Source organism: Triticum dicoccoides, chromosome 5B, assembly GCF_002162155.2.
Source record: "Triticum dicoccoides isolate Atlit2015 ecotype Zavitan chromosome 5B, WEW_v2.0, whole genome shotgun sequence".
Taxonomy (NCBI): domain Eukaryota; kingdom Viridiplantae; phylum Streptophyta; class Magnoliopsida; order Poales; family Poaceae; genus Triticum; species Triticum dicoccoides.
Window position 1 is genome coordinate 724,177,961 of NC_041389.1, and position 23,307 is coordinate 724,201,267.

Consider the following 23,307-nt stretch of genomic DNA (forward strand, 5'->3'; position numbering starts at 1 on the left):
AGCGAGCCCAAGGCGCGCCGTCGTCATCGCCCCTCCATCGCAGGAGTCGGACACAACTTGTTGTAGTAGACAGTCGGGAAGTCCTCGTGCTAAGGCCCCGTAGGACCAGTGCACCAGAACAGCAACCGCCGCAGATGAAGAATAACGTAGATCAGAAAAATCCAATCCGAAGATACACGAATGTAGACGAACAACGACGAGATCCGAGCAAATCCACCAAACATAGATCCGCCGAAGACACACCTCCACACGCCCACCGACGACTAGACGCATCGCCGGAACGGGGGCTAGTCGGGGAGACCTTTATTCCATCTTCAGGGAGCCGCCACCGTCTCGTCTTCCTGGGCAGGACACAAACCCTAGCAAAACTGAAAGAAACGATTAAAAACGAAGCCCTCCCGCCGACCGTTGCCGAGATCCACTGCGCCTCCATGGCCCTAAGGCCATCGGAGAGGAGACGGACCTGCGGCGGCGGCGGCGGGAGGCAAAAACCCTAGCTTTATATATCCTGATCCAAATTAAAGAAAGAGGAAGCATATATGGCTCTTGAAATCTGAACTTGCTACATATTCTTCCATCTTATCTCTTGTCCTCGTACGTCAAAGCGTCGATGCTTGTGCTGTCACACACGTGAATAATCCTCTCGAGTATTCTTTGGGTAATACCGCCCGGCATATAAAAAGTAGAGACTTCATTATTTTTGGTTGTTGTGCTAGCTAGTAAATCTAACCAATCAACATATTGACCAATATTATACAGTACGTGTTGAACTGACAGCCTTCACATGCTGTCCTGGTTCGTGGTTCGTGCATGAATGTGGCCTAGTTCAGACCTTGAAGCATGACAACTGGTACAGATATATAAATCCATTCAGCTAAATCGATGAATTTCTTAACAAGTACTATACGAGTACGAATGACCACTTTAATCAAGATGCGCATGATGGCATCTAGAGAGTAAAGAGATCGATCCAGCAGCTCAGAAACTTTTGCAGGAAATAACAAATAACTTGGAATCTTTTACATGCTCCATCTTGTCGTGTTGCAAACACTAGCAAATCATGATTCAAACTAACTTTTTTTGAGGGGTAATGCCAGGTTTGTTCATCAAAAACCCCGGTGCATGGGGTACAGTACTGGTCATCGGGTTGGTCAAACCAGACGTGGCGCCCTTAACCAAGAGAGAGTGAAAACTTGGCTAGACTATGTGCTTCATCATTCACGACACGACCTTCGAAAGTAAATTTAGAGACTATGTGCTGCCACGTGAATCCTCGAGTATGCTTTGGCCGCGCGTCATAAAAAGTAGAGATTTCATTTCTTCTGGTTGATGTAAGTAAATCTAGCCAATCAACATAGTACTGGTCAATATCATTTAGTACAGCTTGTTGATTTTCGTGTTGAACTGACAGCTTACACATGCTTTCGTGGTTCGTGCATGAACGCGATTAGGGCATAGTTAAAACCTTGAGGCATGGCCACTTTAACCCATTCACCTAATCGATTAATTTCTTAACAAATATACGAGTAAGACCGATCACTTTAACCAAGTTGGACGTGATGGCATAACCATGCTCCATCTTTTTGTCCTGCAAACACTAGCAAATCCTCAATCAGACTAACCAAAGTAATATATATGATTCTACGAATATTAATTTGTAACTTTTTCGATGTCATCTCTTGTCTTCGTGAGGTATAACGTTAATGCATGTGCTCCGCGGAGTGTTCATTAGGTCTGCGTCATCAAAAGTAGAGACTCATTGATTTTATGTCGTTGCAGTCAATAAAGCAAATAAAAAATTTGATCAATGGTGCACAACCTTATTGAATAGAAAAGGGTCCTTGAAGCTTCACATGCTTTTCTGGTTTATGCAAGCTAACTTAGATGAATGAAAACTAAACTCAATGGTTGCTCCAGAGTCCTTGTATTTTCTTGTCGATACCACACAACATTTGCAGGACACCAAAGCTTTCCGTCAATCCCATAGGCATGGCAGTGGCCTATCTCATTGGCTTTTTAGGTGGTTCTGTGTAGAAAAGCATGAGCTCTGTCTCTGCTAGTCTTTGTGTAAACTAGGTATCATCTTGGCCACTTGGAATGTTTAGCGCAGATAACCAAGTTCAATAATGATGTCCTTTGAACCCTAGGTTGTCTGGATCCAATCTAGAAAAAACCATATGGTTCTTGGAATCTTAATTTACAAGTTATTACATCTTATCTCTTGTGCTCGTGTCGTGACCAAGCGTTCGATCCATGTGCAATTCACGTGGATTCGCAAGTGTTCTTTAGGCATGCAGCATAAAAAGGAGAGACTTGACTAAATGTATAGGTCACTTCGGCCAATCGATATTTTGACCAATGTTGTAGTACAGTAAAGCTTGCCGCACTGACAGTGTTCACATGCTTTTCTGGTGTGCAGAGATATTGAGCTCGATCCGTCCTTGGAGTTGCGCTTCCCGTTCAAACCAAAGAAGAACGTATCATGCTGCCTGCAGCTAATCAACATGGTGGACAGCTATATTGGCTTAAACACAGGGATCAACAAAAGGAAGTACAGCCCACGGCCAAGCAAAGGAATCATACCACCATTCTGCAGGCCTAACATGATTGTGGTGATGCAATCACATAATTGTGGTGATACAAAAATGACATAGTAGTTGGAAAGTTAAACTGCTATCTCTTCCTTCGTCTAGTTGCTGAGAAGAGTATTACATACTGATAAAAAGTTAAACTGCTATCTCTGGGTCAAAGAACATGATTAGAAGTAGGATTACTTCCGATCAAGATTTTTTTTTGGCAAGGAGATAGCGAGAGAAAGAAATATCGGTTGGCTACATGGAGTGTGTTCTGCCGTCCCCAGGACCAAGACAGGTTGGGCATTCATGACCTTAAGGTTAAGAATAGGGCCCTCCTCAGTAAATGGTTGTTTAAGTTATTGAAGATGGTGTATGGCAAAATCCTTCTAAGGAGAAAATATATGGGTTCAAAGGCGGTATCCAAAGTATACTGGAAGCCCAGGGACTCTCACTTTTGGGCGGGACTAATGGTTTCTTCCGCTCTAGTTCCTTCTTGATTAAGGATAGCTCAAAAATTAGATTCTGGAAGTATAAGTGTCTAGGTAATGCTACACTCCTAGAACATTATCCAGCTTTATACAATATTGTGGGTCACAACGGTAATACTATCGCCAAGGTTTTGGAATCATTTCCGCCAAATGTAACGTTCAGAAGGGATTTAATTGGACCTAGATCTAATCGTGGAACATACTACTCCAGCGGTTAACCACGGTATAGTTGTCACATGGGTCCGATGTATTTCGTTGGAACCTACATGAGAATGGACAATTCTCAGTGGAGTCTATGTATACGGCTTTGATCCAGTCTGACGTGCCAGTTGATAATAACAAGAGATCGAGAAGATGAAGATACCTCTAAAGAATAAAATATTTGCATGTTATGTTCGTCACGGAATCATTCTTACTAGAGATACCTATTAAGAGGAATTGGCATGGAAGTATTAAGGTGTCTCGCATGATGAGACAATAAAACATTTGTTCTTCCAATGTAAATTGTCTCGTTCTATATGGCCAGTCATCCAGGTAGCTGATCGCTTATATCCTCCTTGCATTGGCCAGTCATCCAGGAAATGTTCACCACGTCATCATGTACTTTTTTCAACATCATTTGGAAAAAGTTCATGGTGTATCTAAAAATGAAGAACATTTATTTGTAAAATGTTCAACGTGTATTTGGAAAATGTTTGATTTCTATTTGGGAAAAGTACATATTTATGAAGAAAAATCAATACATTCAAATTTATTTTACATTTCATTTAAAAAAAGAAATGCAAAGTAAAACGAAAAAATAAACCAAAGGGAAAGAATAAAAGATACAAATAAATGAAATCATCAGGAGTAAAAGAAAATAATAATAGGGAAAAAAGAGATAAACAAGAGAAGGAAAAAGAATCAAGAAAAAACTAGAAAAACAGGAAACAAGGATAAAGATAAAGATAAAGATAAAAATAAAACGAAAATCATACAAAAACCAGGTTCCAAATAATACATTGGAAAACCAAAAAACAAAGATAAAGATTAAAAATAGAAAGAAAAATGAAAATCAGACAAAAACCAAGTTCCAAATAATACAGTGGAAAACCAATCATTCTGAAGAAATCGCAGGAAACCAGCTGTAACCTAAGGAATGTATCAACCAGGTTGCAATATTTGTTGTCAAAAACAAGTAATCATACAAGAACACACTGAGATTTATCTCGGACCAAAAAAGAAACTAACACCTAATGCAATATGACATAAGGCTCAAGCAGTTCCAATATTATTCCATAAAAAAACTACCATCTGAGAGAATAAGCATACAAGATGGTAAAAACAGAAGTGCACCGTATGTTGGGGAAATATAATTCCATTGTTTTGTTGGCTCAAATACAGGAAGAAAAGCAGGTAAACTAACCTAGTTGGCTCAAATACATAAATAAATAAAAAACAAAAGGAGGCATGACGTGCCATTATCAATCCATAATGGAAGATTTAACCAAAAACAACGACTTGTACGGTTGTACTCCCTCCGTTCGGAATTACTTGTCTCGGAAATGGATGTATCCAGAACTAAAATACATCTAGATACATCCATTTCTACGACGAGTAATTCCGAACGGAGGGAGTACCTAGGAACGGATTACTGCCGCCACCATTTACAAGTATCAAAAGAAAATACTCCAGGAAACAATGGAAGGGCTCTCTCGAGAAAATCGGAAGATAGAATCTAAATCATCATCTTCATTTGTATATGGAAGTTGCAGCCAGTAATGGATGGATAACAACAGAAACATGCCATGGCATGGCAGCAGCATGATCAGCACGCATGCACTGGGATTGATTCTAAATGAGCCATCGAGAACCTTATAAACGACTATAAACAAAACCTTATAATTAAATGGCCATCTGCTCACAATCCAGCATGGCAAAAATAGACGTGTTGTCTTTCCATTCACTGGGCACATTGATCATGTCCTCAAGCAACTGACCAGGCACACCCGGTACCTAGTATTTTGCACAGGCAGGCCCAAGATGTATGCTATCTGGAGAGAGTAACCACATTAGCAAGTATAGAAAGTAAAAGTAGTAACATGATAGATAAATTGCATACATGAATGAATGAAGCATTGCCACAAAAAATAAAAATCGCTCTGTTGAAATTAGTAATCTTACAGGGTTCCTCTCCTCGAGGCGCCGGAGTCACGTTCAATTCCTTTCTAACTCACAACGGTAACAGTAGAAGTAGTACAACATTAGTCAGTCAGCTACTTGAGAGCTCCTCCGTCATCAAATATGCTCCTTGAGAATCCCAGCGAGAACTTGGTCACAAAGAAACTGCTCCTTGGAATTGCCCGCTTCCTTGAGCTCTGCCTCATTTTTGCAAGGTTGGGCAACCCGGAACAGCGATATAAGCCTGCACGCATAATTGGCAAATAATAGTCATGTGGATGCCAGCTGGATGTTATAGCACAATGAAAATTGACTACCTAAAGAGAAGAAAACAATAAGAAGTTGTATTCCAGTGACGCATAGTTGTTTGATGCAAGTTCAATTTCTAAAAGTTGACAAGATTAGCTACAACTAATACTGCATCTTATAAGATAACAACTGCAGTATATATGCTTCTGCCCTTGAACTGTACAGACCGAAACAAAAGTTATAATGCAACACTTGAGAAAGAAGGCCCCAGGCTGCATACCTTCTCTGCAGCAGGGATAGAACACCGGGAGCAAAAACGGAGAGGTGGGCGGCAACAATGGCCTCAGAGAAGATGCTGAGGAAGCCGGGGTCGCCGGTGCCCAGCTCCACCTCCAAAGGGCAGAGGGCGTCTGGCGTCGAGATGGAATTACCCAGCTGTAATATCCCTGTTCCTCCCCTGCACTTGGCCAAGGGTTAAGAGACCAACAATTTTGTACAAACAGCTCAGTTGAATTCGACTTTGGGGATGTGACAAATCTTGTGGGCATCCTCCCCTTGGCACCTCGCAATCAGACTCGGACATCGAACAATTCTAAGTAGCTTCAAAGCAGAGAGATTCTGTATGCTTTCAGGCAAACATGCCAGGCTGGGACAATCTCTGATGAAAAGTTCTTCTAGAGAAGTCAACTGTCCCAACCATTCCGGTAATATCTCCCGGCCTTTGCACTGAAGCAACCTCAGTTTTCTAAGAGCGGTGAGATTCTTCATGCTTTCGGGCAGAGATGTCAGCTTAGGGCAATTGTGGATGTGAAAGAGTTCTAGAGAACCGAGCTGACCCAACCATACCGGGAGTGTCTCCAGGTCATTCAACGACACCAACCATAGTCCAGTGAGAGAAGTGAAGCATCGCATGACCTCTGGCAAAGTCCTCAAGCCACTGATGGAGTATACATAAAAATTCTCCAGGGTGGTAAAGTGTCTAAAACTATCCCACCTGTCTTGAGAGAAACTACAGTTCTTCAGAACGATCTCAGAAGGATGAATATAAGAGGAGAGGTTTCCAAATCCTCGTTCTGGCAAAACTGTGTCGCTGTTGCTCAAACCCCAATTCATACTTCTTGGGGGATATGGTAGGAACTTCAACTTTGGGCAGTCCACTACAAACAAAAAATGCAAATTGGGGATTAAGAACTCTTTGTTTTCTTCACCTGTCTCTGTTGTCCACCATTCCACCAAATTCTTCATCAACTTCAGTGTCAGTACTCTTAGTTTCATACAAGGTCTGCCCTCGCCATAGAATTCCTTACCGATTTTCCTAATATTGGGAATGTTTTTCAGACACAACATTCTTAAATTTGGCAGTGCCCCGAATGCAGGAAGACAATCACATGCTTCCAAACCATTAAGAGTCAGTTCGCTGAGAAAGGGGAGATAGGACGAGATGTGAAACATCCAGTTAGGGAAATCCTTGCTGCTATACCCAAGTAGCTGAAAATGTTCAAGAGTCCGAGGAGGTACGAGCCTGTCCAGCACTGATTTACCTCCTTGGTTTTCCCAGAGAAGTTTAAGCAACCGAATATCTGATTTATCACGCAGTCTGACTCTGTCTGCATCTTCTGGATGCCTGACATTTTGAAGCTCTGCAAGTATCAGCTCTGAACAAGTCAATCCCACAAGGTCCACTATACTGCTGCATCCTCTGCTCTCTATCTCATGTATGTCATGCCTTACTGTGCCCACAAGATTTAGACGCTTTTGAATGGCTGGAATCTTCTCAAGCAGCTTAGAAGTTGCAGTATCAATCACAAACTGGGTGAGACTGGTCATGTCACCAATGCTATCAGGGCAGTCATACATATACAGAAGGCCATTCATGTGCAGTATTTGAAGCTTAAGGTCACCAAATGAGGAGGGGAGCTCACTAAGCCTCAGACAGTATGACAAATAGAGACACCTTAGCTTAAACAACTTGCATACTGACTCAGGCAATCGTCGGAGTTTAGGACAACTTGTTAGGTTCAAATACTGAAGCTCGACGAGGTCACCAAAAAAGTCAGGGAGTTTTTCAAGGTTATAACAATCTGAAAGATCAAGGTACTTCAAATGATTAAGTTGGCAAAATGACCCTGGCAGCATTGAAACCTTGTAGCAACCAGAGAGGTTCAAGAACTCAAGTTTCTGAAGGTGGCCAAAATCAATTGGCAGGTTTTCTAGCTCATGGCAACTCAATAGGTTCAGATGCTCTAAACACGGAAGGCTTATATTGTCAGGTAGTTTGGTGAGCTTTGAACAACTTGACAAGTTTAAGAAGGAGAGTTTAGGAAGGCTACCAAATTTATCAGGAAGCTTTTGAAGAGCACAACAATCTGACATGTTTAGGTGGTGTAAGCATGAAAGCTCACAGATTGATTCAGGCAACTCTTGGAGTATACGACACCCGGATAGGTTGAGAAAAAAGAGTTGAGAGAGCTCCCCTAGTGATGCAGGCAGCTTACTGAGGATGCTACTGCCAGATAGGTCCAAATAGCAAAGTTTGACGAGGCGACAAATACTGTCAGGTAAGGTTTCAAGCAAGGAATTTGACAGAATAAGAGTTTCCATGTTTTGGAGTGTATGAAAATTCTTAGGAAGTGATGTTATTGGCAAGCCTGTGGCATCAAGATACCGAATTAGCTTCAATTGACCAATGGAAGATGGCAGCACCACGCTACTTGGAGCAGATTGGCCTTTAGCTGAATGTCCACTTAGGTCCAAGACACGTATGTACTTGCACCGAGAAAATGCCTTTTTCGGGAGTTGCATTCCCCCCAAATCCCTGAAGTGGAGGGATCTAAGTTTGCCTGGAATATATTTGAAAACCTTAGGATCATTCTTCAAGTTGGTTAACTGTGCATGCCGGTAGTAATGAGGTCTGTTCCAGCTGGTGCTTTTGGTAGCATCGAGATTAATGAAGTCATCAAGGACAATTCTTGACACAAGATCATGCACCAAATCATGCATGATGAGTTCTGGAGGAGTTTTGAAATGCAATTGACTTGGTCTAACCTGCAGAGGTAACTACTATCAATATAGTATCGTAAGGAGAAACGTAAAACAGCGACAGTATAGCAAAGTAAGAAACGTAAAATTGAAACTTCCTGAAAATCTGTGGAGCCCTTTACAAGAACTTTAAAAAGGGCAGCCCCAGTGCATGTAGCTCCCGCTTGCGCAGGGTCTGGGGAAGGGTCCTGGTCTATTGTACGCAGCCTTTCCCTACATTTCTGCAAGAGGCTGTTTCCAGGACTTGAACCCGTGACCTCATGGTCACAAGGCAGCAGCTTTACCACTGCGCCAAGGCTCCCCTTCCCTTTACAAGAACTTTCCTACACAAATTTTTAACTACAAACTATGGATTGTCATATAAAAATATGAAATTTCGCTAACCCATCGGTGGTGGCCCCTGCCCCAAAGTTGGTCGAGGGGGGAGGGGGGGGGGTCACATTCACACTGCTCCGGGTGGAGGAAACGGAAGGCAAACATTAATCTTAGCTAGGGCTAGTGTGGTCTCTTCTTCGGGAGATGGCACTCATGGCTTGGGGTCTGACAGAGTGGAATGCTCCCTTCGTCCCAATTTACATGGCGACCTTGCATTTCGTGATTGAAAATTGACCATCAATTTGAAAAATAATATGCAAGTCACGTGTCATAAAAATTGTACCACTGGAAACATTTTAAGTATGAATTGAATGATAATTTTTGTGACATATAACTCATGTTTTTATCGACCAAATTGAAGGTCAAAGTTGAACCTTGAAATATGTGGACACCGTGTAAATAGGGAAAGAAGAAATACAATAATTTTGAATAGTGCTACCATATGCACTTGGCCCATGGTTATTTCTTATCTGAGCCAGATTCACGTGAACCACATAAAGGAATATGAATCATCTCTCGTCATTTATTCCTGTCAACTGTCTCTCAATACCATCGCCGGGAGGGGCCCGGCATGTGTGACCGCCTTTGCAACCCTAAGGGACTAAACCTAAATCCCTCTCCCAAAGCCTAGCCCTCCCTTGGTCCCTCATCCCCTCATAGCTGCCCGGTGCCACCCTCTCTTTTCCCCATATTTACCACATGACCACGTCACCGCTGCCAATTGCCACTTCACCAGCAGCCGTTTGCTAGCCCGATCCTGCTGGCCCGCCCTATAGCTCTCCTGTTCGCTCGCTGCCCCGCTCCTCCGGGCCGTGCACACTAAAACGCTGGCACGTCCTGACCTCGCCTCTGGTTGGTACTAGTAGTCATTGGTCACAACACCTCCGTGAGCTACGTATCCCTGTGTCGTGGCGCCTTTCCAAACTCTCTGTCATCCAGTGACCACGCAACCACCGACATACAATGTTGTTGTATCAACAACTCAGACAGGGCAGGAATCCTCTTGGGGTATCGGGGACGAGGAAAAGCTTGCCCTGCGAGTGGGGATAGGGACGAGTAGTGGGCGGGGGCGGGGAATACACGACAATACCTGGTCGGGTTTCTTACTGTTAATTTGAACTCAATTAAATTTTATGAGTTTGTCGCCATTCCCAAGATCACTGTAGTCATGGTCCATGGAATCACAATAATGATGTGGGCTGCCTAGAAGACGACCCAGAAGATTCTAGACTAGCGGAGGGACATGGGCAGAGTGTAAGGATTAGTGCTCATGGTCACGCTCACACACACCACCGAGTGCGGTTGCACTGTAATTTCTTTGTTTCTATAACCAGCTCGTGAACTTTTAAGTCGATCCAGGTTTGTTCCCGCAAAACTGTTGTGTTGTAATGTTAACCTGGTAGCTCTAGCAAATGACATCTTGTAGTTTGATACTCCACTAAGTTAAGATAGCATTCGAAAGCCTTATTTCTACTTATTAAATTAATATACATGTAGGGGGGATGTATCTTCCTTTGCAAAAAAAAGTGGCGGGTTGCCAAAGTAATGCCACAAATTCTCACTAGAGAAGAATAGTACCATGCACATAATTTGGTGGACTCTAACTAGGATTGAATCACCATCATATATATGTTCTAATTTTGTGGCACATAATATAGACATTAACTCCAGGAATCGAAGGATAAGAAAGAATCTAAAACTAAAAAATATAAAAGGACAAGGAAGAATCTAAAACTAAAAAATATATAAACCCAACGTAGTCAAAATAAATGACCTAGTAAAGTATAAAAATGAAGTTATCAATGCTAATAATAAATGTAAATTTGGAGATGGATATATGAAATCATTAACATACATGAAGTGTAGGGACTAATCTAAGACCATACCAGAGTACAATTTATGAAAGCATGTTCTTGTCCATATAAATAGAGTAAAACAACATAATGGTAAAAATGAACCAGCCATACAACGGTACAAGAGAAATGGTGTCTATAGGTACTAACCGAAGCGGATCCTGGAATCCGAAGAAAGGACATTCCCAAAAGGTAGTTGATACACCTTTGACCATCATACCCTGGACAAATGTATCCAAGTGCATTCCATTGCCGGATTAGACGATTGCTGTCCATGACAAAGCCCTTGGAGAAGGCTGCCAAGTACGTGAAACACATTTTGAATTCTATCTTCATGCAGTAATAGCTCAGCATTAGACTCTCTAATGTTTCCTTCTGATGTTCTTCTTGAAAATCCAAAACAACCTTGGTGTCTCTTATATGTTCCCATGCCCCCACGGTCCTTAGCTCTGACATTACTTGCCCAAGAGCATTTGCCACGAGCGGTAATCCTCCACACTTGGCTGCAATCTGCTTTCCAATTTCTTCCAAGCCAGTATGGTCATCATCAGGCCCAAATGCCCTTTGCTTCATTAATTCCCAACAGTCACCGGGTTCTAAAACATCCAACTCTATTATTTCAGACTCAGGAACTGGGCAAATTTTCCTCTGATTTGCAAGAAAACCAGTGCGCAATTGTTGCACTATGCGTAGGTTTCGGGTAGTTACTATAACACGGCTGCCCTTTCGGCCATGCTGTAACATCTCCTTGAGCCTTTCAAGATTATTTCCATCTTCTTCCCAGAGATTATCCAGAACAATCAAGTATCTTCTAGTAGCAAGTTCTTTGCTCAGATTATCATACAGAAATGGCAAATCACAGTTGTCAAGGTTGATAGTGTTATCCATCATTCTTTTCAGGATGACACTCCCAATTTTGTGCAAATCAAACTGCATGGACACATTAACCCAGATTGAGATGTCAAAGACACTGACCCTCTTGTCTGCAAGAACTGATTCAGCCAATGTTGTCTTGCCTATGCCACCAAGGCCCACAACTGGAATGATGGAGATATCCTGCTTAGCTTCTTCACTTGTGAGTAGCAGGCTGATTATCTTCTCCTTCTCGATACCCCTGCCCACGATTCCAGTTTTCATGCCAGCAGCATTCCAGTTGGCTGCAAGTGTCTCATTGTTTCTGCTCCCTTCTCCCCTTGCTTCCTGCGGCACAAGACTGAGCCTCGTTCTGCCCTCCTTTTCAATTGCGTCTATTTTTTCCATCACCTTCTTCATCTTGTGGGGCATGGTCATTCGCTGCAGGAGTTGATTGTTTCTGGAAAACCATAAGCTGACCTGCAAAGATAAAAGAGTTTAAGTCAACTTCAGTCTCTAAGAACATCTTTTTTAGGATTCTCATCTGCCTCACTGATTGAGCTATGGCATAATCAGATACACAAAGACATTTGCTCCAACCACAATAAACGCAGAATGGATCTATTCACAGAAAAAAAACGCATAATTAATGGATCCCTATCTTTTTAGATTAGATGAAGAAGAACAAAAACATCTCAGATATCCCATTAAAATCACAAGAAAATACTGAGTAGTCTCTGGAGGCCTCTGCACAGACCGCCGAGACGAACGCCGAAAGATGGCTTCTTCTCCTGAAACCGATACTGTGTTGCCCCGTGCTTGCTGGCCACCGCTGTGGAGGGATTGAGATCTCAGCCATTCGTTGAGACGACTCGCTCTCTTTTGGTCGTTGGATAATTGAATGGTGCAGGCAGCCACCCCTAACAGCGAGACAAACCTACAATACGGCCAGCAACGAGGAGAGGGGGAGAGGGAAAAGTAGAGTTAATTACCTTGGGCTGGCTCTTCTTGATGAGCTCGTTGGCTTCCAACTCATCCAGCACGTCCTCCACGTCATAGGCCACACGCTTAAACTTGGTAAGCCACCGCTTGTACACTCTTCCGTCTTCTCGTCCTCCTCGGCGCGACCTCTTGTCGGCATCACCCAGCACGGCCTCCACATCTTTCATCTTCTCCCCCAACTTCAACACGTCTTCTTTGTACCTCAACTGCAGAGTGACCTCTGACAGGACGTAGCCGCCGAGCTCGCCGCCCAGCTTGTCGAGGACCTGCTTCCCCACGGCAGCCGCAATCATGCTCATGGCGATGGCGATGAGAATATTGCTCCTGTGCTGTGCTTGTGAATTCTCTGTGGGGTTAGAATTAGATTAGGCAGGCCTTTGGTTGCCGTGTGAGCAAAGCATTGGGTTCAAAACAAGAGACAAGGAGGCCTTTCTGCTTTGCTTTGCCCGGGCATCGAAATTAGGATGCTGATGATGGAACCAAAGTTGCAACAAGCCTCGCTTTTCAAAAAGCATAATGGACGGAGTGAGCATCTTTCTTTTCTTCAGTCCAAAGACATTCTAGAATGTGTGTGCACTGGCCGGTGCGCGGAAAGCGCAACTGAATATGTAAACTAAATGCCACTTGCCATGCTTGACGAATATACTAATAAATCGTTGTGAGGTACGTGCCCCCCTTCACAATCATGCTTATTGCTTAAAGTAGTTTGCCGAACCACTTTATTTCATTTTTCGGTGATGCAGAACATGAAGCGGTTTGCAGAAATTTCAGAGAGCCCTCTGGAAACACTAACAGCAGAACGAAATAGTTGGTTTCTGAGATGCTGAAACTGTAATAGCCTAATACTCCCTTCGTTCCAAAACCACGACGAGTAATTTGGAACGGAGGGAGTAGTAATCAAAAGCCAACCCAATCTGTCTATGAACGAACATTAACATTGAAAGGCATCACTGCTTGAAGGCTGACTCAAGTTGCAAGGGGACATATTCAGAACAGATGTGTAGGTGACCATACGAAGAAAGTAAACAACAAATTTCAAGTGTATGCATGTGAGCATTCAAGTGTACCTGTGACTGTGAGAAAAGAGAGCAGATGTTGGTCCTCAATAAATATGCACGCAGTTCCAACTGAAGTAACAGCAGAGGCAAGAGTTTATGCAAGAAAAGAACACATATATAATAATTGATCCTTTTCTTGGGGCAAGGTGCATTGTGTGAGCACTGGGTTCAAGAGAGAGACAAGGAAGCCCTTTTGCTTTTGTTTGCTTGGGCAGGGCATTCAAATTAAAATATTGATAATAGATTGGAACCAACCAAGAGCATAATGAATGGAGTGGGCATCTTTCTTTTCTTCAGTCCAACTCCAAAGACATCCATTCTATCTATGCGTGTCGTGTCTGTCCATGAGATGAGATGAGAATGAGATACATAAAGTGCCGCTGAATATGTTAACTAAATAATGCTTAAAGGAAAGGAAAGCAGTGCCCCCTTCACAATGATGCTAGTTTCTTAAAGCAGTTGTCGTCGAACCTTATGTATATTTCATTTTCGACGCAGAAGATGAAGCAGGTTGTTGAAATTTAAGAGAGCTTGGGACTAGAGGAAACACGAACAGCAGAATGTGACGACAAATAGTTGGATCTCTTCCGTCCTCAGCTGAAAGCCTGAAATGGTAAGAATCAAAAGCCAACCCGATCAGTGTATTAACGACGTTAACATCGAAAGACATCGCGGCTTCAAGGCTGACTGAAGGTGCAAGATGTACTATTGAGAACAGATATGTAGATGACCATAAAAAGAAAGTATAAATAACAAATTAACTGCTGATATGATATCCACGACATATTATATCCCCAATGAACATGCTTGTTCCCGGATCTTCTAAAAAGTCACCAATAAATTAATCTTGTGCTGCTGCTGTATTTCGTAGCAGATCCATCCATCCATCTGAAAGAAACAAATCACTGAGAGGAGGAAACAAGTAGTTAGAACATGGAAGATTTAGTGCATATAGAACATGGAAACTAGGAGTAGAACACAACATACATAACAGAGGCGGACAGAAGAAGCTTCCTTCCACAGACGAATTAACAGAGGTGGCGCGCGTCGACCCCCGCCCGCCCTCCTCCCGCTGGCACCCGGACCCATTCCGGTGCCGCCCGGAGTCGACGACCTCTTCCCGCACTGGTCGGCGGCTCATCGACCACCTCCACCAGGATACGCCCACTCACAGCCCAGATCCAAGTTCAGCACACGTTCAGCTCGATGACGATCCCCGGGCTCCGATCCAGCAAAGCTTCGGGGATGAGTTCCGTCAGCACGACGGCGTGGTGACGATGATGATGCTCTACCGGCGCAGGGCTTCGCCTAAACTCCGCGACGATATGACCGAGGTGGAATATGGTGGAGGGGGCACCGCACACGGCTAAGGAACGATCCGTAGATCAACTTGTGTGTCCTAGGGTGCCCCCCTGCCCCCGTATATAAAGGAGCCAAGGGGGAGGGGGCGGCCGGCCAAGGAGGGCGCGCCAAGGGGGAGTCCTACTCCCACCGGGTGTAGGACTCCCTTCTTTCCTAGTTGGAGTAGGAGAAGGGGGAAGGAGGAGGAAGAGGGGAAGGAAAGGGGGGGCGCCGCCCCCCTCTCCTTGTCCTATTCGGACTAGGGAGGGGAGGGGGCGCATCCCACCTCTTGCCTCCTCTCCTCTTCTCCCTTAGGGCCCATGAAGGCCCAATAACCCCCGGGAGGGTTCCGGTAACCCCCGGTACTCCGGTAAAATGCCAATTTCACCCGGAACACTTCCGATGTTCAAACATAGGCTTCCAATATATCAATCTTTATGTCTCGACCATTTCGAGACTCCTCGTCATGTCCGTGATCACATCCAGGACTCCGAACAAACTTCGGTACATCAAAACTTATAAACTCATAATAAAACTGTCATCGTAACATTAAGCGTGCGGACCCTACGGGTTCGAGAACTATGTAGACATGACCTAGAACTATTCTCAGTCAATAACCAATAGCGGGACCTGGATGCCCATATTGGTTCCTACATATTCTACGAAGATCTTTATCGGTCAAACCGCATAACAACATACGTTGTTCCCTTTGTCATCGGTATGTTACTTGCCCGAGATTTGATCGTCGGTATCCAATACCTAGTTCAATCTCGTTACCGGCAAGTCTCTTTACTCGTTACGTAATGCATCATCCCGTAACCAACTCATTGGTCACATTGCTTGCAAGGCTTATAGTGATGTGCATTACTGGGAGGGCCCAGAGATACCTCTCTGACAATCAGAGTGACAAAACCTAATCTCGAAATACGCCAACTCAACATGTACCTTCGGAGACACCTGTAGTACTCCTTTATAATCACCCAGTTACGTTGTGACGTTTGGTAGTATCCAAAGTGTTCCTCCGGTAAACGGGAGTTGCATAATCTCATAGTTACAGGAACATGTATAAGTCATGAAGAAAGCAATAGCAATATACTAAACGATCAAGTGCTAGGCTAACGGAGTGGGTCATGTCAATCACATCATTCTCCTAATGATGTGATCCTGTTAATCAAATGACAACACATGTCTATGGTTAGGAAACATAACTTTTGATTAACTAGTAAGCATGCACGTGCAACGCACGTCTCTGCAGTGGCATGTGGGGGCGATGGCCCTACCAGTTGAGGGCGCAAGGCATGTTGAACCAGTGGACGTCGGGGCGGCGGCCTCGAGAGCTTTGCAACTTCGACGGCATGGACCTTATGCCGTGTGGGTTGCAACTACTACATGTATGTGGAATGCTTATCTCTTCATCGCCGCGGGAGAGTGCCTCATGATTTCTTTCGGACATGGAAGAGTGACTTGTTCGGTGGAGCGAGATAAAGCTAGTGTGTGTTTGCGTGGTTGGCGTTTCTTGTGGCATTACGGTGTTCTAGAGTGGGTTTGGCCCTTTTGTGTTGGTTTTCCGTGATTAACTGGACAATCTTCTGCTTAATCAATGAAACGTCAAAGTTTTTGCTTCGTGTCTGAATTTATTTGCACTCATGCTCATTTACTCAACAAAAATCCAGATATATCTAATGTGTTTCTTTACCAGTAAAGAAGGCATGCTAAGCAAAAAGGACAATACCCATGCCTGCTTTGAAAATCCACCCAAGATAAAATCGAATTTAGAAGCAAGACCATAAAAAAACCTAGAAAGTACAATTTCCTATAATTACAAATTCATGACGTCCTTCTTCCAATTTCCGGTGAATCATGTTCATAACTTTAATTCAAATTCATTGCCAAGCCTTTGGAATAATATAAAGGAATCAACTGAGTGCACGTCTCAAACATTGATCAACTGAGTTGACATGATATAAAATTAAATTAATTACTGAAAAATATACAAATCAAATGAGTACAAAAATCATAATTGACATAATATATATGTCAAATTTTACGTCTATATAAAAGATAACCACTAACATTAGAAAAATAATTAAAAACCACTTCACTTGAATTGTATTTCGGTAAAGTAATTATTAACATGCATAGAAAAATATATTTCTCTTACTTATATGCACCTCCGACCCGTCATGTTTGTGTCCATGCTTACTGAGGTCGTCATTTCCATAGCAATGAACATAATTCCTTTTTGAAGTCTATTTTGTGAAAATGAGACATATATCAAACAAAAATTATATATAATCATGTGAAATATGTATAATTTTTTTGGCAGACTGCTGGATGCAAGGACGCACCCGTTTTGTGCGAAGAGGATTCACTCGTCTTCTAGATCAGCTCCTGTATTTCTTGAGAGGAATGAGCCGCTTCCAGACCTACCTAGGCTCGTACGGGCATTCGCTTGTTGGGCCTGTTTGACACTTCTCTCGCCGGCACGCACAGTAGCCACACTTATAGAAATAATAAAGATGTGTTTCTCAATAAAAAAAATAAAGAAGCATTAGTTATCAGAAAAAATCCAGCCCTCTCACCGCACATCATCCACTCTGCCCACCTCACAGCCTCGCACATGTCGCTTCTCCCTGCCGCCTCCTCTCCTCACCACGACTCGCCCTCGGCATCCTCTCCCCACCACGGCTCGCCCCGCAGCCTCCACCTCCGATACGACCTCACGCTGCCACCAACGCTTCCGGTCTCCCCTGTATCGACACTGCCGCCGGTGTCCAACCTCAGCGACGACGCCAGCCTGCCCGACGCAGCTCCTGGCCGCGGCGGCCTAGAACGCCGAGGTATAGAAGCCTGCTCCGGCTGCCAAGCTGCCGCCCAACCTGCTCTGGTAAGTCTTGGGCTTAGGTCTCACTTCCATATAGCAGAACGATTTATCTGAAGTACTAAGTTTATATGAAGAAAAGAAAGCTAGGTTTTGTTTGTTCAGTCCTCATGTGCTTTGTAGCCAAGCTTTTCATTCTAGAAGCCTGCTAATCTGCTATATTGTTATGATGGAATTCTGTATCTGATTTGGATGAAACAAAACTCAAGAGTACTTATTACAAGCTAAATACTGAGTGAATTGCAATTTAACTGAAGCATTTTTCATACATTACTCAATGTTTGTCAATTGGGATGTACTCAATGTTTGTCCCTTCTCCACTGGACACCAACAGGGGGTTCCATATGATACAAGACTCAAAGGTCTAGATGATGACAGAGGAACCAAAGGTCTAACACAGGATGCTTCAAAGTCTCATTTTAAAAGGTCAACAGGTTGATGTTCTTTTTCATATCTCATCTTGTCAGTCTGATATTTGAAATATCACAGAATTATTGTTCATATGCACCTGTTATCTAAATTAGTTCCTGCTGACACATTCAGGCAGTACAAGTTTCACAATAAATCTAATTCCACACATACAGCCAATCTGTAGATTAATTTGGCACTGACGTTCGATTAAGTTGATTCCAGTGTAACAATGAAAAACTTCTGGAGAACTAATACCTTACGGCTATTATAAATTTAGGTCATTACTTCAGAATGATATAATGAGAGAGAGGTCTAAATTTAGGTTATTACTACTTCATCAGGACCATATACCATTTAACAGTATTACTACTTTTTAGAAGATAATTTGTCATGCTTCTAGTGAACTGGCAACCCCAGTTAAAATTTGAGGTCTGTTAATTTAAGACATACAAATAATTGAACATGTTAAACAAAATAATCAGAAGCAAAGGTTCGGCGGCTCATTGTATCAACCAATCCCGAATTACTGGCTAAAGGTTCTAGAATTTACATTTTACAGAAGTAGTAAAAAAACATAATTTTTGTTTTAAATTGAGTTGTGTCTGTAACACAATGATATTCAGAGGACCCAAACTTGGGTGCTTCCAACGCTATTACACACAAAGTTAAATGCATTGGCTTTAGAGATACCTCGATAGATGCCATTGGGTGGAGAAATTATTTTCAACAGGGCATGAAGAGGATTGTTTGATGGTCAACATTTGCAGGAGTAAGCTTGCTCAAGGATTAGTTTTTGCCTTTTCTGAACATGGACTTTGTGGATGCAGAAGCTGCATGAATAGCATTTAACGTTAATCACAGAACGGCAGACAAAATTCTATAATGTGCTGAAATCTAACAAAATCAATATTAAGAGCACTATGATTTAGACAACAATGTTACAGACACATGGATTACCCCTTTCAAGTAATCACAACCACGAAAGCGCACAGTCAAGGCCAGAAAAGGCGGGGTTCTACTTATTTTAAATCATAGGTTGCTTCTGGCAAGGTTGGGTTTTGCTTACTTTATTAAATCATAGGTACGAAAATGCACACGGCTGGGTTCTGCTTATTTTAGTGGCAATCGCTGTAAAGTGGCTTTCTAGTTGGATGTCTACAAAATCAAATATCATTCTCGAATTATTTTCTTTTGTTTCAGATGTCAACTATCAAGAATATAACCTCTGAACTATCCACTAAGTTGTTCAAAACTTGACTTAGAAATAGAGTAAAGTTCACATGGACAGTGATATTTTAGTCTGGCCACTACAAACCAAGGAAGCCTACTATAGAAAAGCAATATTAAGCATTTAGAGTAGTATATTCTGCTGGTTGATGCTTTTTGCTATATATTCCATTGTTATAGTAAAACCAATTTTTTAGATATATTACTTGCTGTCGTTTCAGAGGTAGTTGCAGTCCAGCTTAAGCTTTGTAGAGTCATAGCCTCACAGGTAACTCGGGATGGTTATATTGCAAGCGTAGGATTAAAAAGGAAACCCCCAGATAATATATTCAGTGCCAAAAAACATGACCCTTAGTTGCCAGAGTCAGCTTAAACTCATTCCATTGCTTTGAAAAACATGCATGCATGGTACCCTACCCAATACCAATTGGCAGGCCAACATATAAGAAGAAATTTGTCTTAATTGTATTGCAGATATTTAGAGAGGCATGTACTGAATTTCATTTGCACAAAATGAATTGTTGTAGATTGACAATTGTCATAGAGATTTTGTATAGTCCTTCATTCAAATGGCCTAAAACTAACATAAAAATGTGGTAATTCATGGCAAAAACATGACTATCGTCACACCTATGCCACCGCTTCATATCCAAACGCAAGATGAAATGAATGGAAGATGGTAAGTACCTGTCAGCATCTTCCTTACTCCCAAGATTATGCTTCCTCCTCTCTTTCCTTCCTCTCCCGATTCTTTTTGTCAAACGAACAACATGAATTGAAAATCAACCAAGCAAATCAGAAATGAGAAACAAAATATGAAAACATGAGTAAACCTTATCTCACTTCAACGCAAATCACGGATGATCGTGGGCGCCCTGCCACTGATTATGTTAATACTTGTTGGAAAGGTCAACCTGTACACCATGTAAAATTACCTACAAGGTTCAGCTCTGGTGGTTCTGCAAGCAAATATCTTGTCTGGATATGATAGTTCTAGGGACAAACCTGAAAACTTTATTGTATGCCCCTATGCACTGTGAGGCCTTGTAGTTTTAGCTCGCCCCAACAGTATGGACATGAAAATTAGGTATCAACATGAAAATATGTAAGATGATTCTATATATCTTTGTAGGTGGAGAAGAAATTACGATTAGAAGTTGTTGCAAGTATATATGTATTGAATAATTATACATACAATATGATATATCAATCCAGTAAAAGCAGCGACAAGTCTATCCATATTGCTGCATTGTACAAATACTAAGATATTTGGTCAATATAACACACCGATTCACAAAACCAAGTCCCCAAAACCGAGGTCATCCTTTTGCATATTTGCACGACAACACATTGTAGTCAAACATATGGAAGAATTATTTGCATTCCAAAATCATACTATTTGAATCTGTTAATCTGAAGAAATGTATACCTTTTTAATCTAATTCAATCATCAGAAGCATATTGGTTCAGAAATAGGAGTTAATCTGAAGCATGTGTCTTGTTCTTAACTTCTCCTCTCTCGCTACTGCTCTCTCCTCCTTCTGTATGCTCTGTTGACATCCTCTTTCAGAAACACATTTAGTATAGAAGGAAAAACCGAAAAATACAAATTTGAAGGTGAACCTATTTTATTAAAAGGAAAAAATTAGCACATGTCAAATTTGGTAGGTTTAGAAAAATATGCAATTGATGCACATCATTTTGGGTTGTGCTTAAGAACAACACCAATAACTACAATTTAAGATGTGGCCGACAATAGAGAATAGCAACACCTAAAGGCCTATAATATCATCTAGCTTGGCATGCTCATGTAAACTAAATGAAGCTATCATAATAGTGCCTATAATATATCTAAATTTAGTACCATAAAATTAGAGAACCATACGGTTTGATTTCTCATATTTCGTTTCGGAAAATAGCAGACTCTGTTTTTAAAAATGACAGTTAGAACGCTCGTTATGAGATCACAATGTGCCTTTTAACATCGATCTAAGAATGCAAGAGCAACTGAACTTGATCTATGCTAAGCGTTGTCTGAACCAACTGTACATGATTTCTATGAAACAAATAAAGACTGTTATGTTAGGATAATCCTCCTACTATAACAGTTTGACTTACTTCACTTGATAAACAAAGCACCTGCCTTTGATTTGGTCTAGTAGGCATCAAAGCTATAGTAATAATTAGCAAATTTCTGCAGAATAAATATTTTCTATATATACATACTTGGCAGAAACAAAGCCATGTCCTGGTGCTTGTTGAGAATGACGCCGAGGGATAACACTGTGGTAGAAAAGGCTTTTTCAGATGGAAGAAACAAACATCAGTCAATGTGTAAAGGGCATAGACAACAAGAACAGAAACAAAAACTTTTGTACAACCACAACAATAAGTCTACTTTTAAGCTCACTCGTCTAGCTATAAGCAACCAAACTTCACTAACTCTGACTTTAAAACATCAAAATTAGGGGGTTACAAAAACATCGGCGGCCTCACGGTGATGACGACCACCCGATTAAATTGAAACTACCGACAATACACCTGTAATCCTCCGCTGCATTGAGCATCAGCCATCGTAAGATTGATTCCTTAGTTGATCTGAAAATAGTTGCTTGGATTGATGTACTATTAGAACAGATTGGAATATGGAGAAGAAAGAGACCGGAGTTAGGAGAAGAAGCAGGGTCAGAGCTTGATGAAGCAGGGCCGTTTACCTGGTGGGAGGCGAGGCTAGCAATGGTGGGGCTGTGATTGCGTCCGAGTGCACAAAGCGGAGGCCGTAGTTAGAGCCCAAGTGGAAGACGGGGAAGAAGTACTGCAGTTCCACGGGCGCGGCGGGGCGGCTCCGGTGGCTGGGAAGGCGACGACCCGCGGCGGGACGGCTCCCGCGGCGGGGGCGTGCTCCCGTGGCTGGGGAGGCGGCGACCCGCGGCGGGGGCGGGCTCCCGCGGCTGGGGAGGCGGCGAACGGCGCGTCGGGGGCGGGCTCCCGGCGACCTGCGGGGCTTCCCGTGGCTCCGGCGGCGCGAGGCGGCGGTGAGGGGCGCGGCTTCCCGTGGCTCGGCGCGAGGCTGTGGGAGGCGAACGGCGCGGGAGGAGGAGGAGGTCGTGCGGGAGGAGAAGGTGGAGGTCGTGCGGGCGACCGGTTTTGTTAGTGCGGGGCAGATTAGCGATCGATTGATTGTAGTGGCTTAATGCGTGGTTGGTAGCGTTAAACACAAAATGATTAAGGGCCATTAGATCTTGATGATGGATGGGTGGGATTATTTGGATCTGCCCCTCTCTTTCTTTTATAGTGGTAGTAGATGAGCTAGTCAAGTAGAGGCATACTAGTGACTATATGTTTGTCTATGTATTCACACATGTATCATGTTTCCGGTTAATACAATTCTAGCATGAATAATAAACATTTATCATGATATGAGGAAATAAATAATAACTTTATTATTGCCTCTAGGGCATATTTCCTTCAGTAATGACACCAGAGCGCCGCCACCGCCCGATCCGAGGATTAAAGTTTCCTCAGGAGCCACACGACAGGCAATGAGAGCCGCGACGACGCCTTCAAGAAGGAAGCGAGCTACGTGATACGTCTTCAACGTATCTATAATTCTTGATTGTTTCATGCTATTATGTTATCTGTTTTGGATGCTTTATATGCATTAATATGCTATTTTATATTATTTTTGAGACTAACCTATTAACCTAGAGCCCAGTGCCAGTTTCTGTTTTTTGCTTGTTTTTGAGTTTCGCAGAAAAGGAATACCAAACGGAATAAAAATTTCGCGATGATCTT

The 23,307-nt window shown here is 42.6% G+C and overlaps 1 protein-coding gene and 1 pseudogene across 1 annotated transcript; one reads left to right on the forward strand and one right to left on the reverse strand.

Annotated features, from left to right (window-relative positions):
* Positions 1–4,422: 4,422 nt before the first annotated feature.
* Positions 4,423–13,051, reverse strand: LOC119313037 (annotated as a pseudogene).
* A 4,524-nt stretch (positions 13,052–17,575) lies between these two features.
* LOC119310768 lies at positions 17,576–23,099 on the forward strand. The gene is made up of 3 exons (XM_037586399.1): positions 17,576–17,880; positions 18,209–18,308; positions 22,969–23,099. Exons 1-3 carry the CDS (start codon positions 17,614–17,616, stop codon positions 23,097–23,099), a joined length of 498 nt encoding a protein of 165 aa, XP_037442296.1. The 5' UTR covers positions 17,576–17,613.
* The last annotated feature ends 208 nt before the right edge of the window (positions 23,100–23,307 follow it).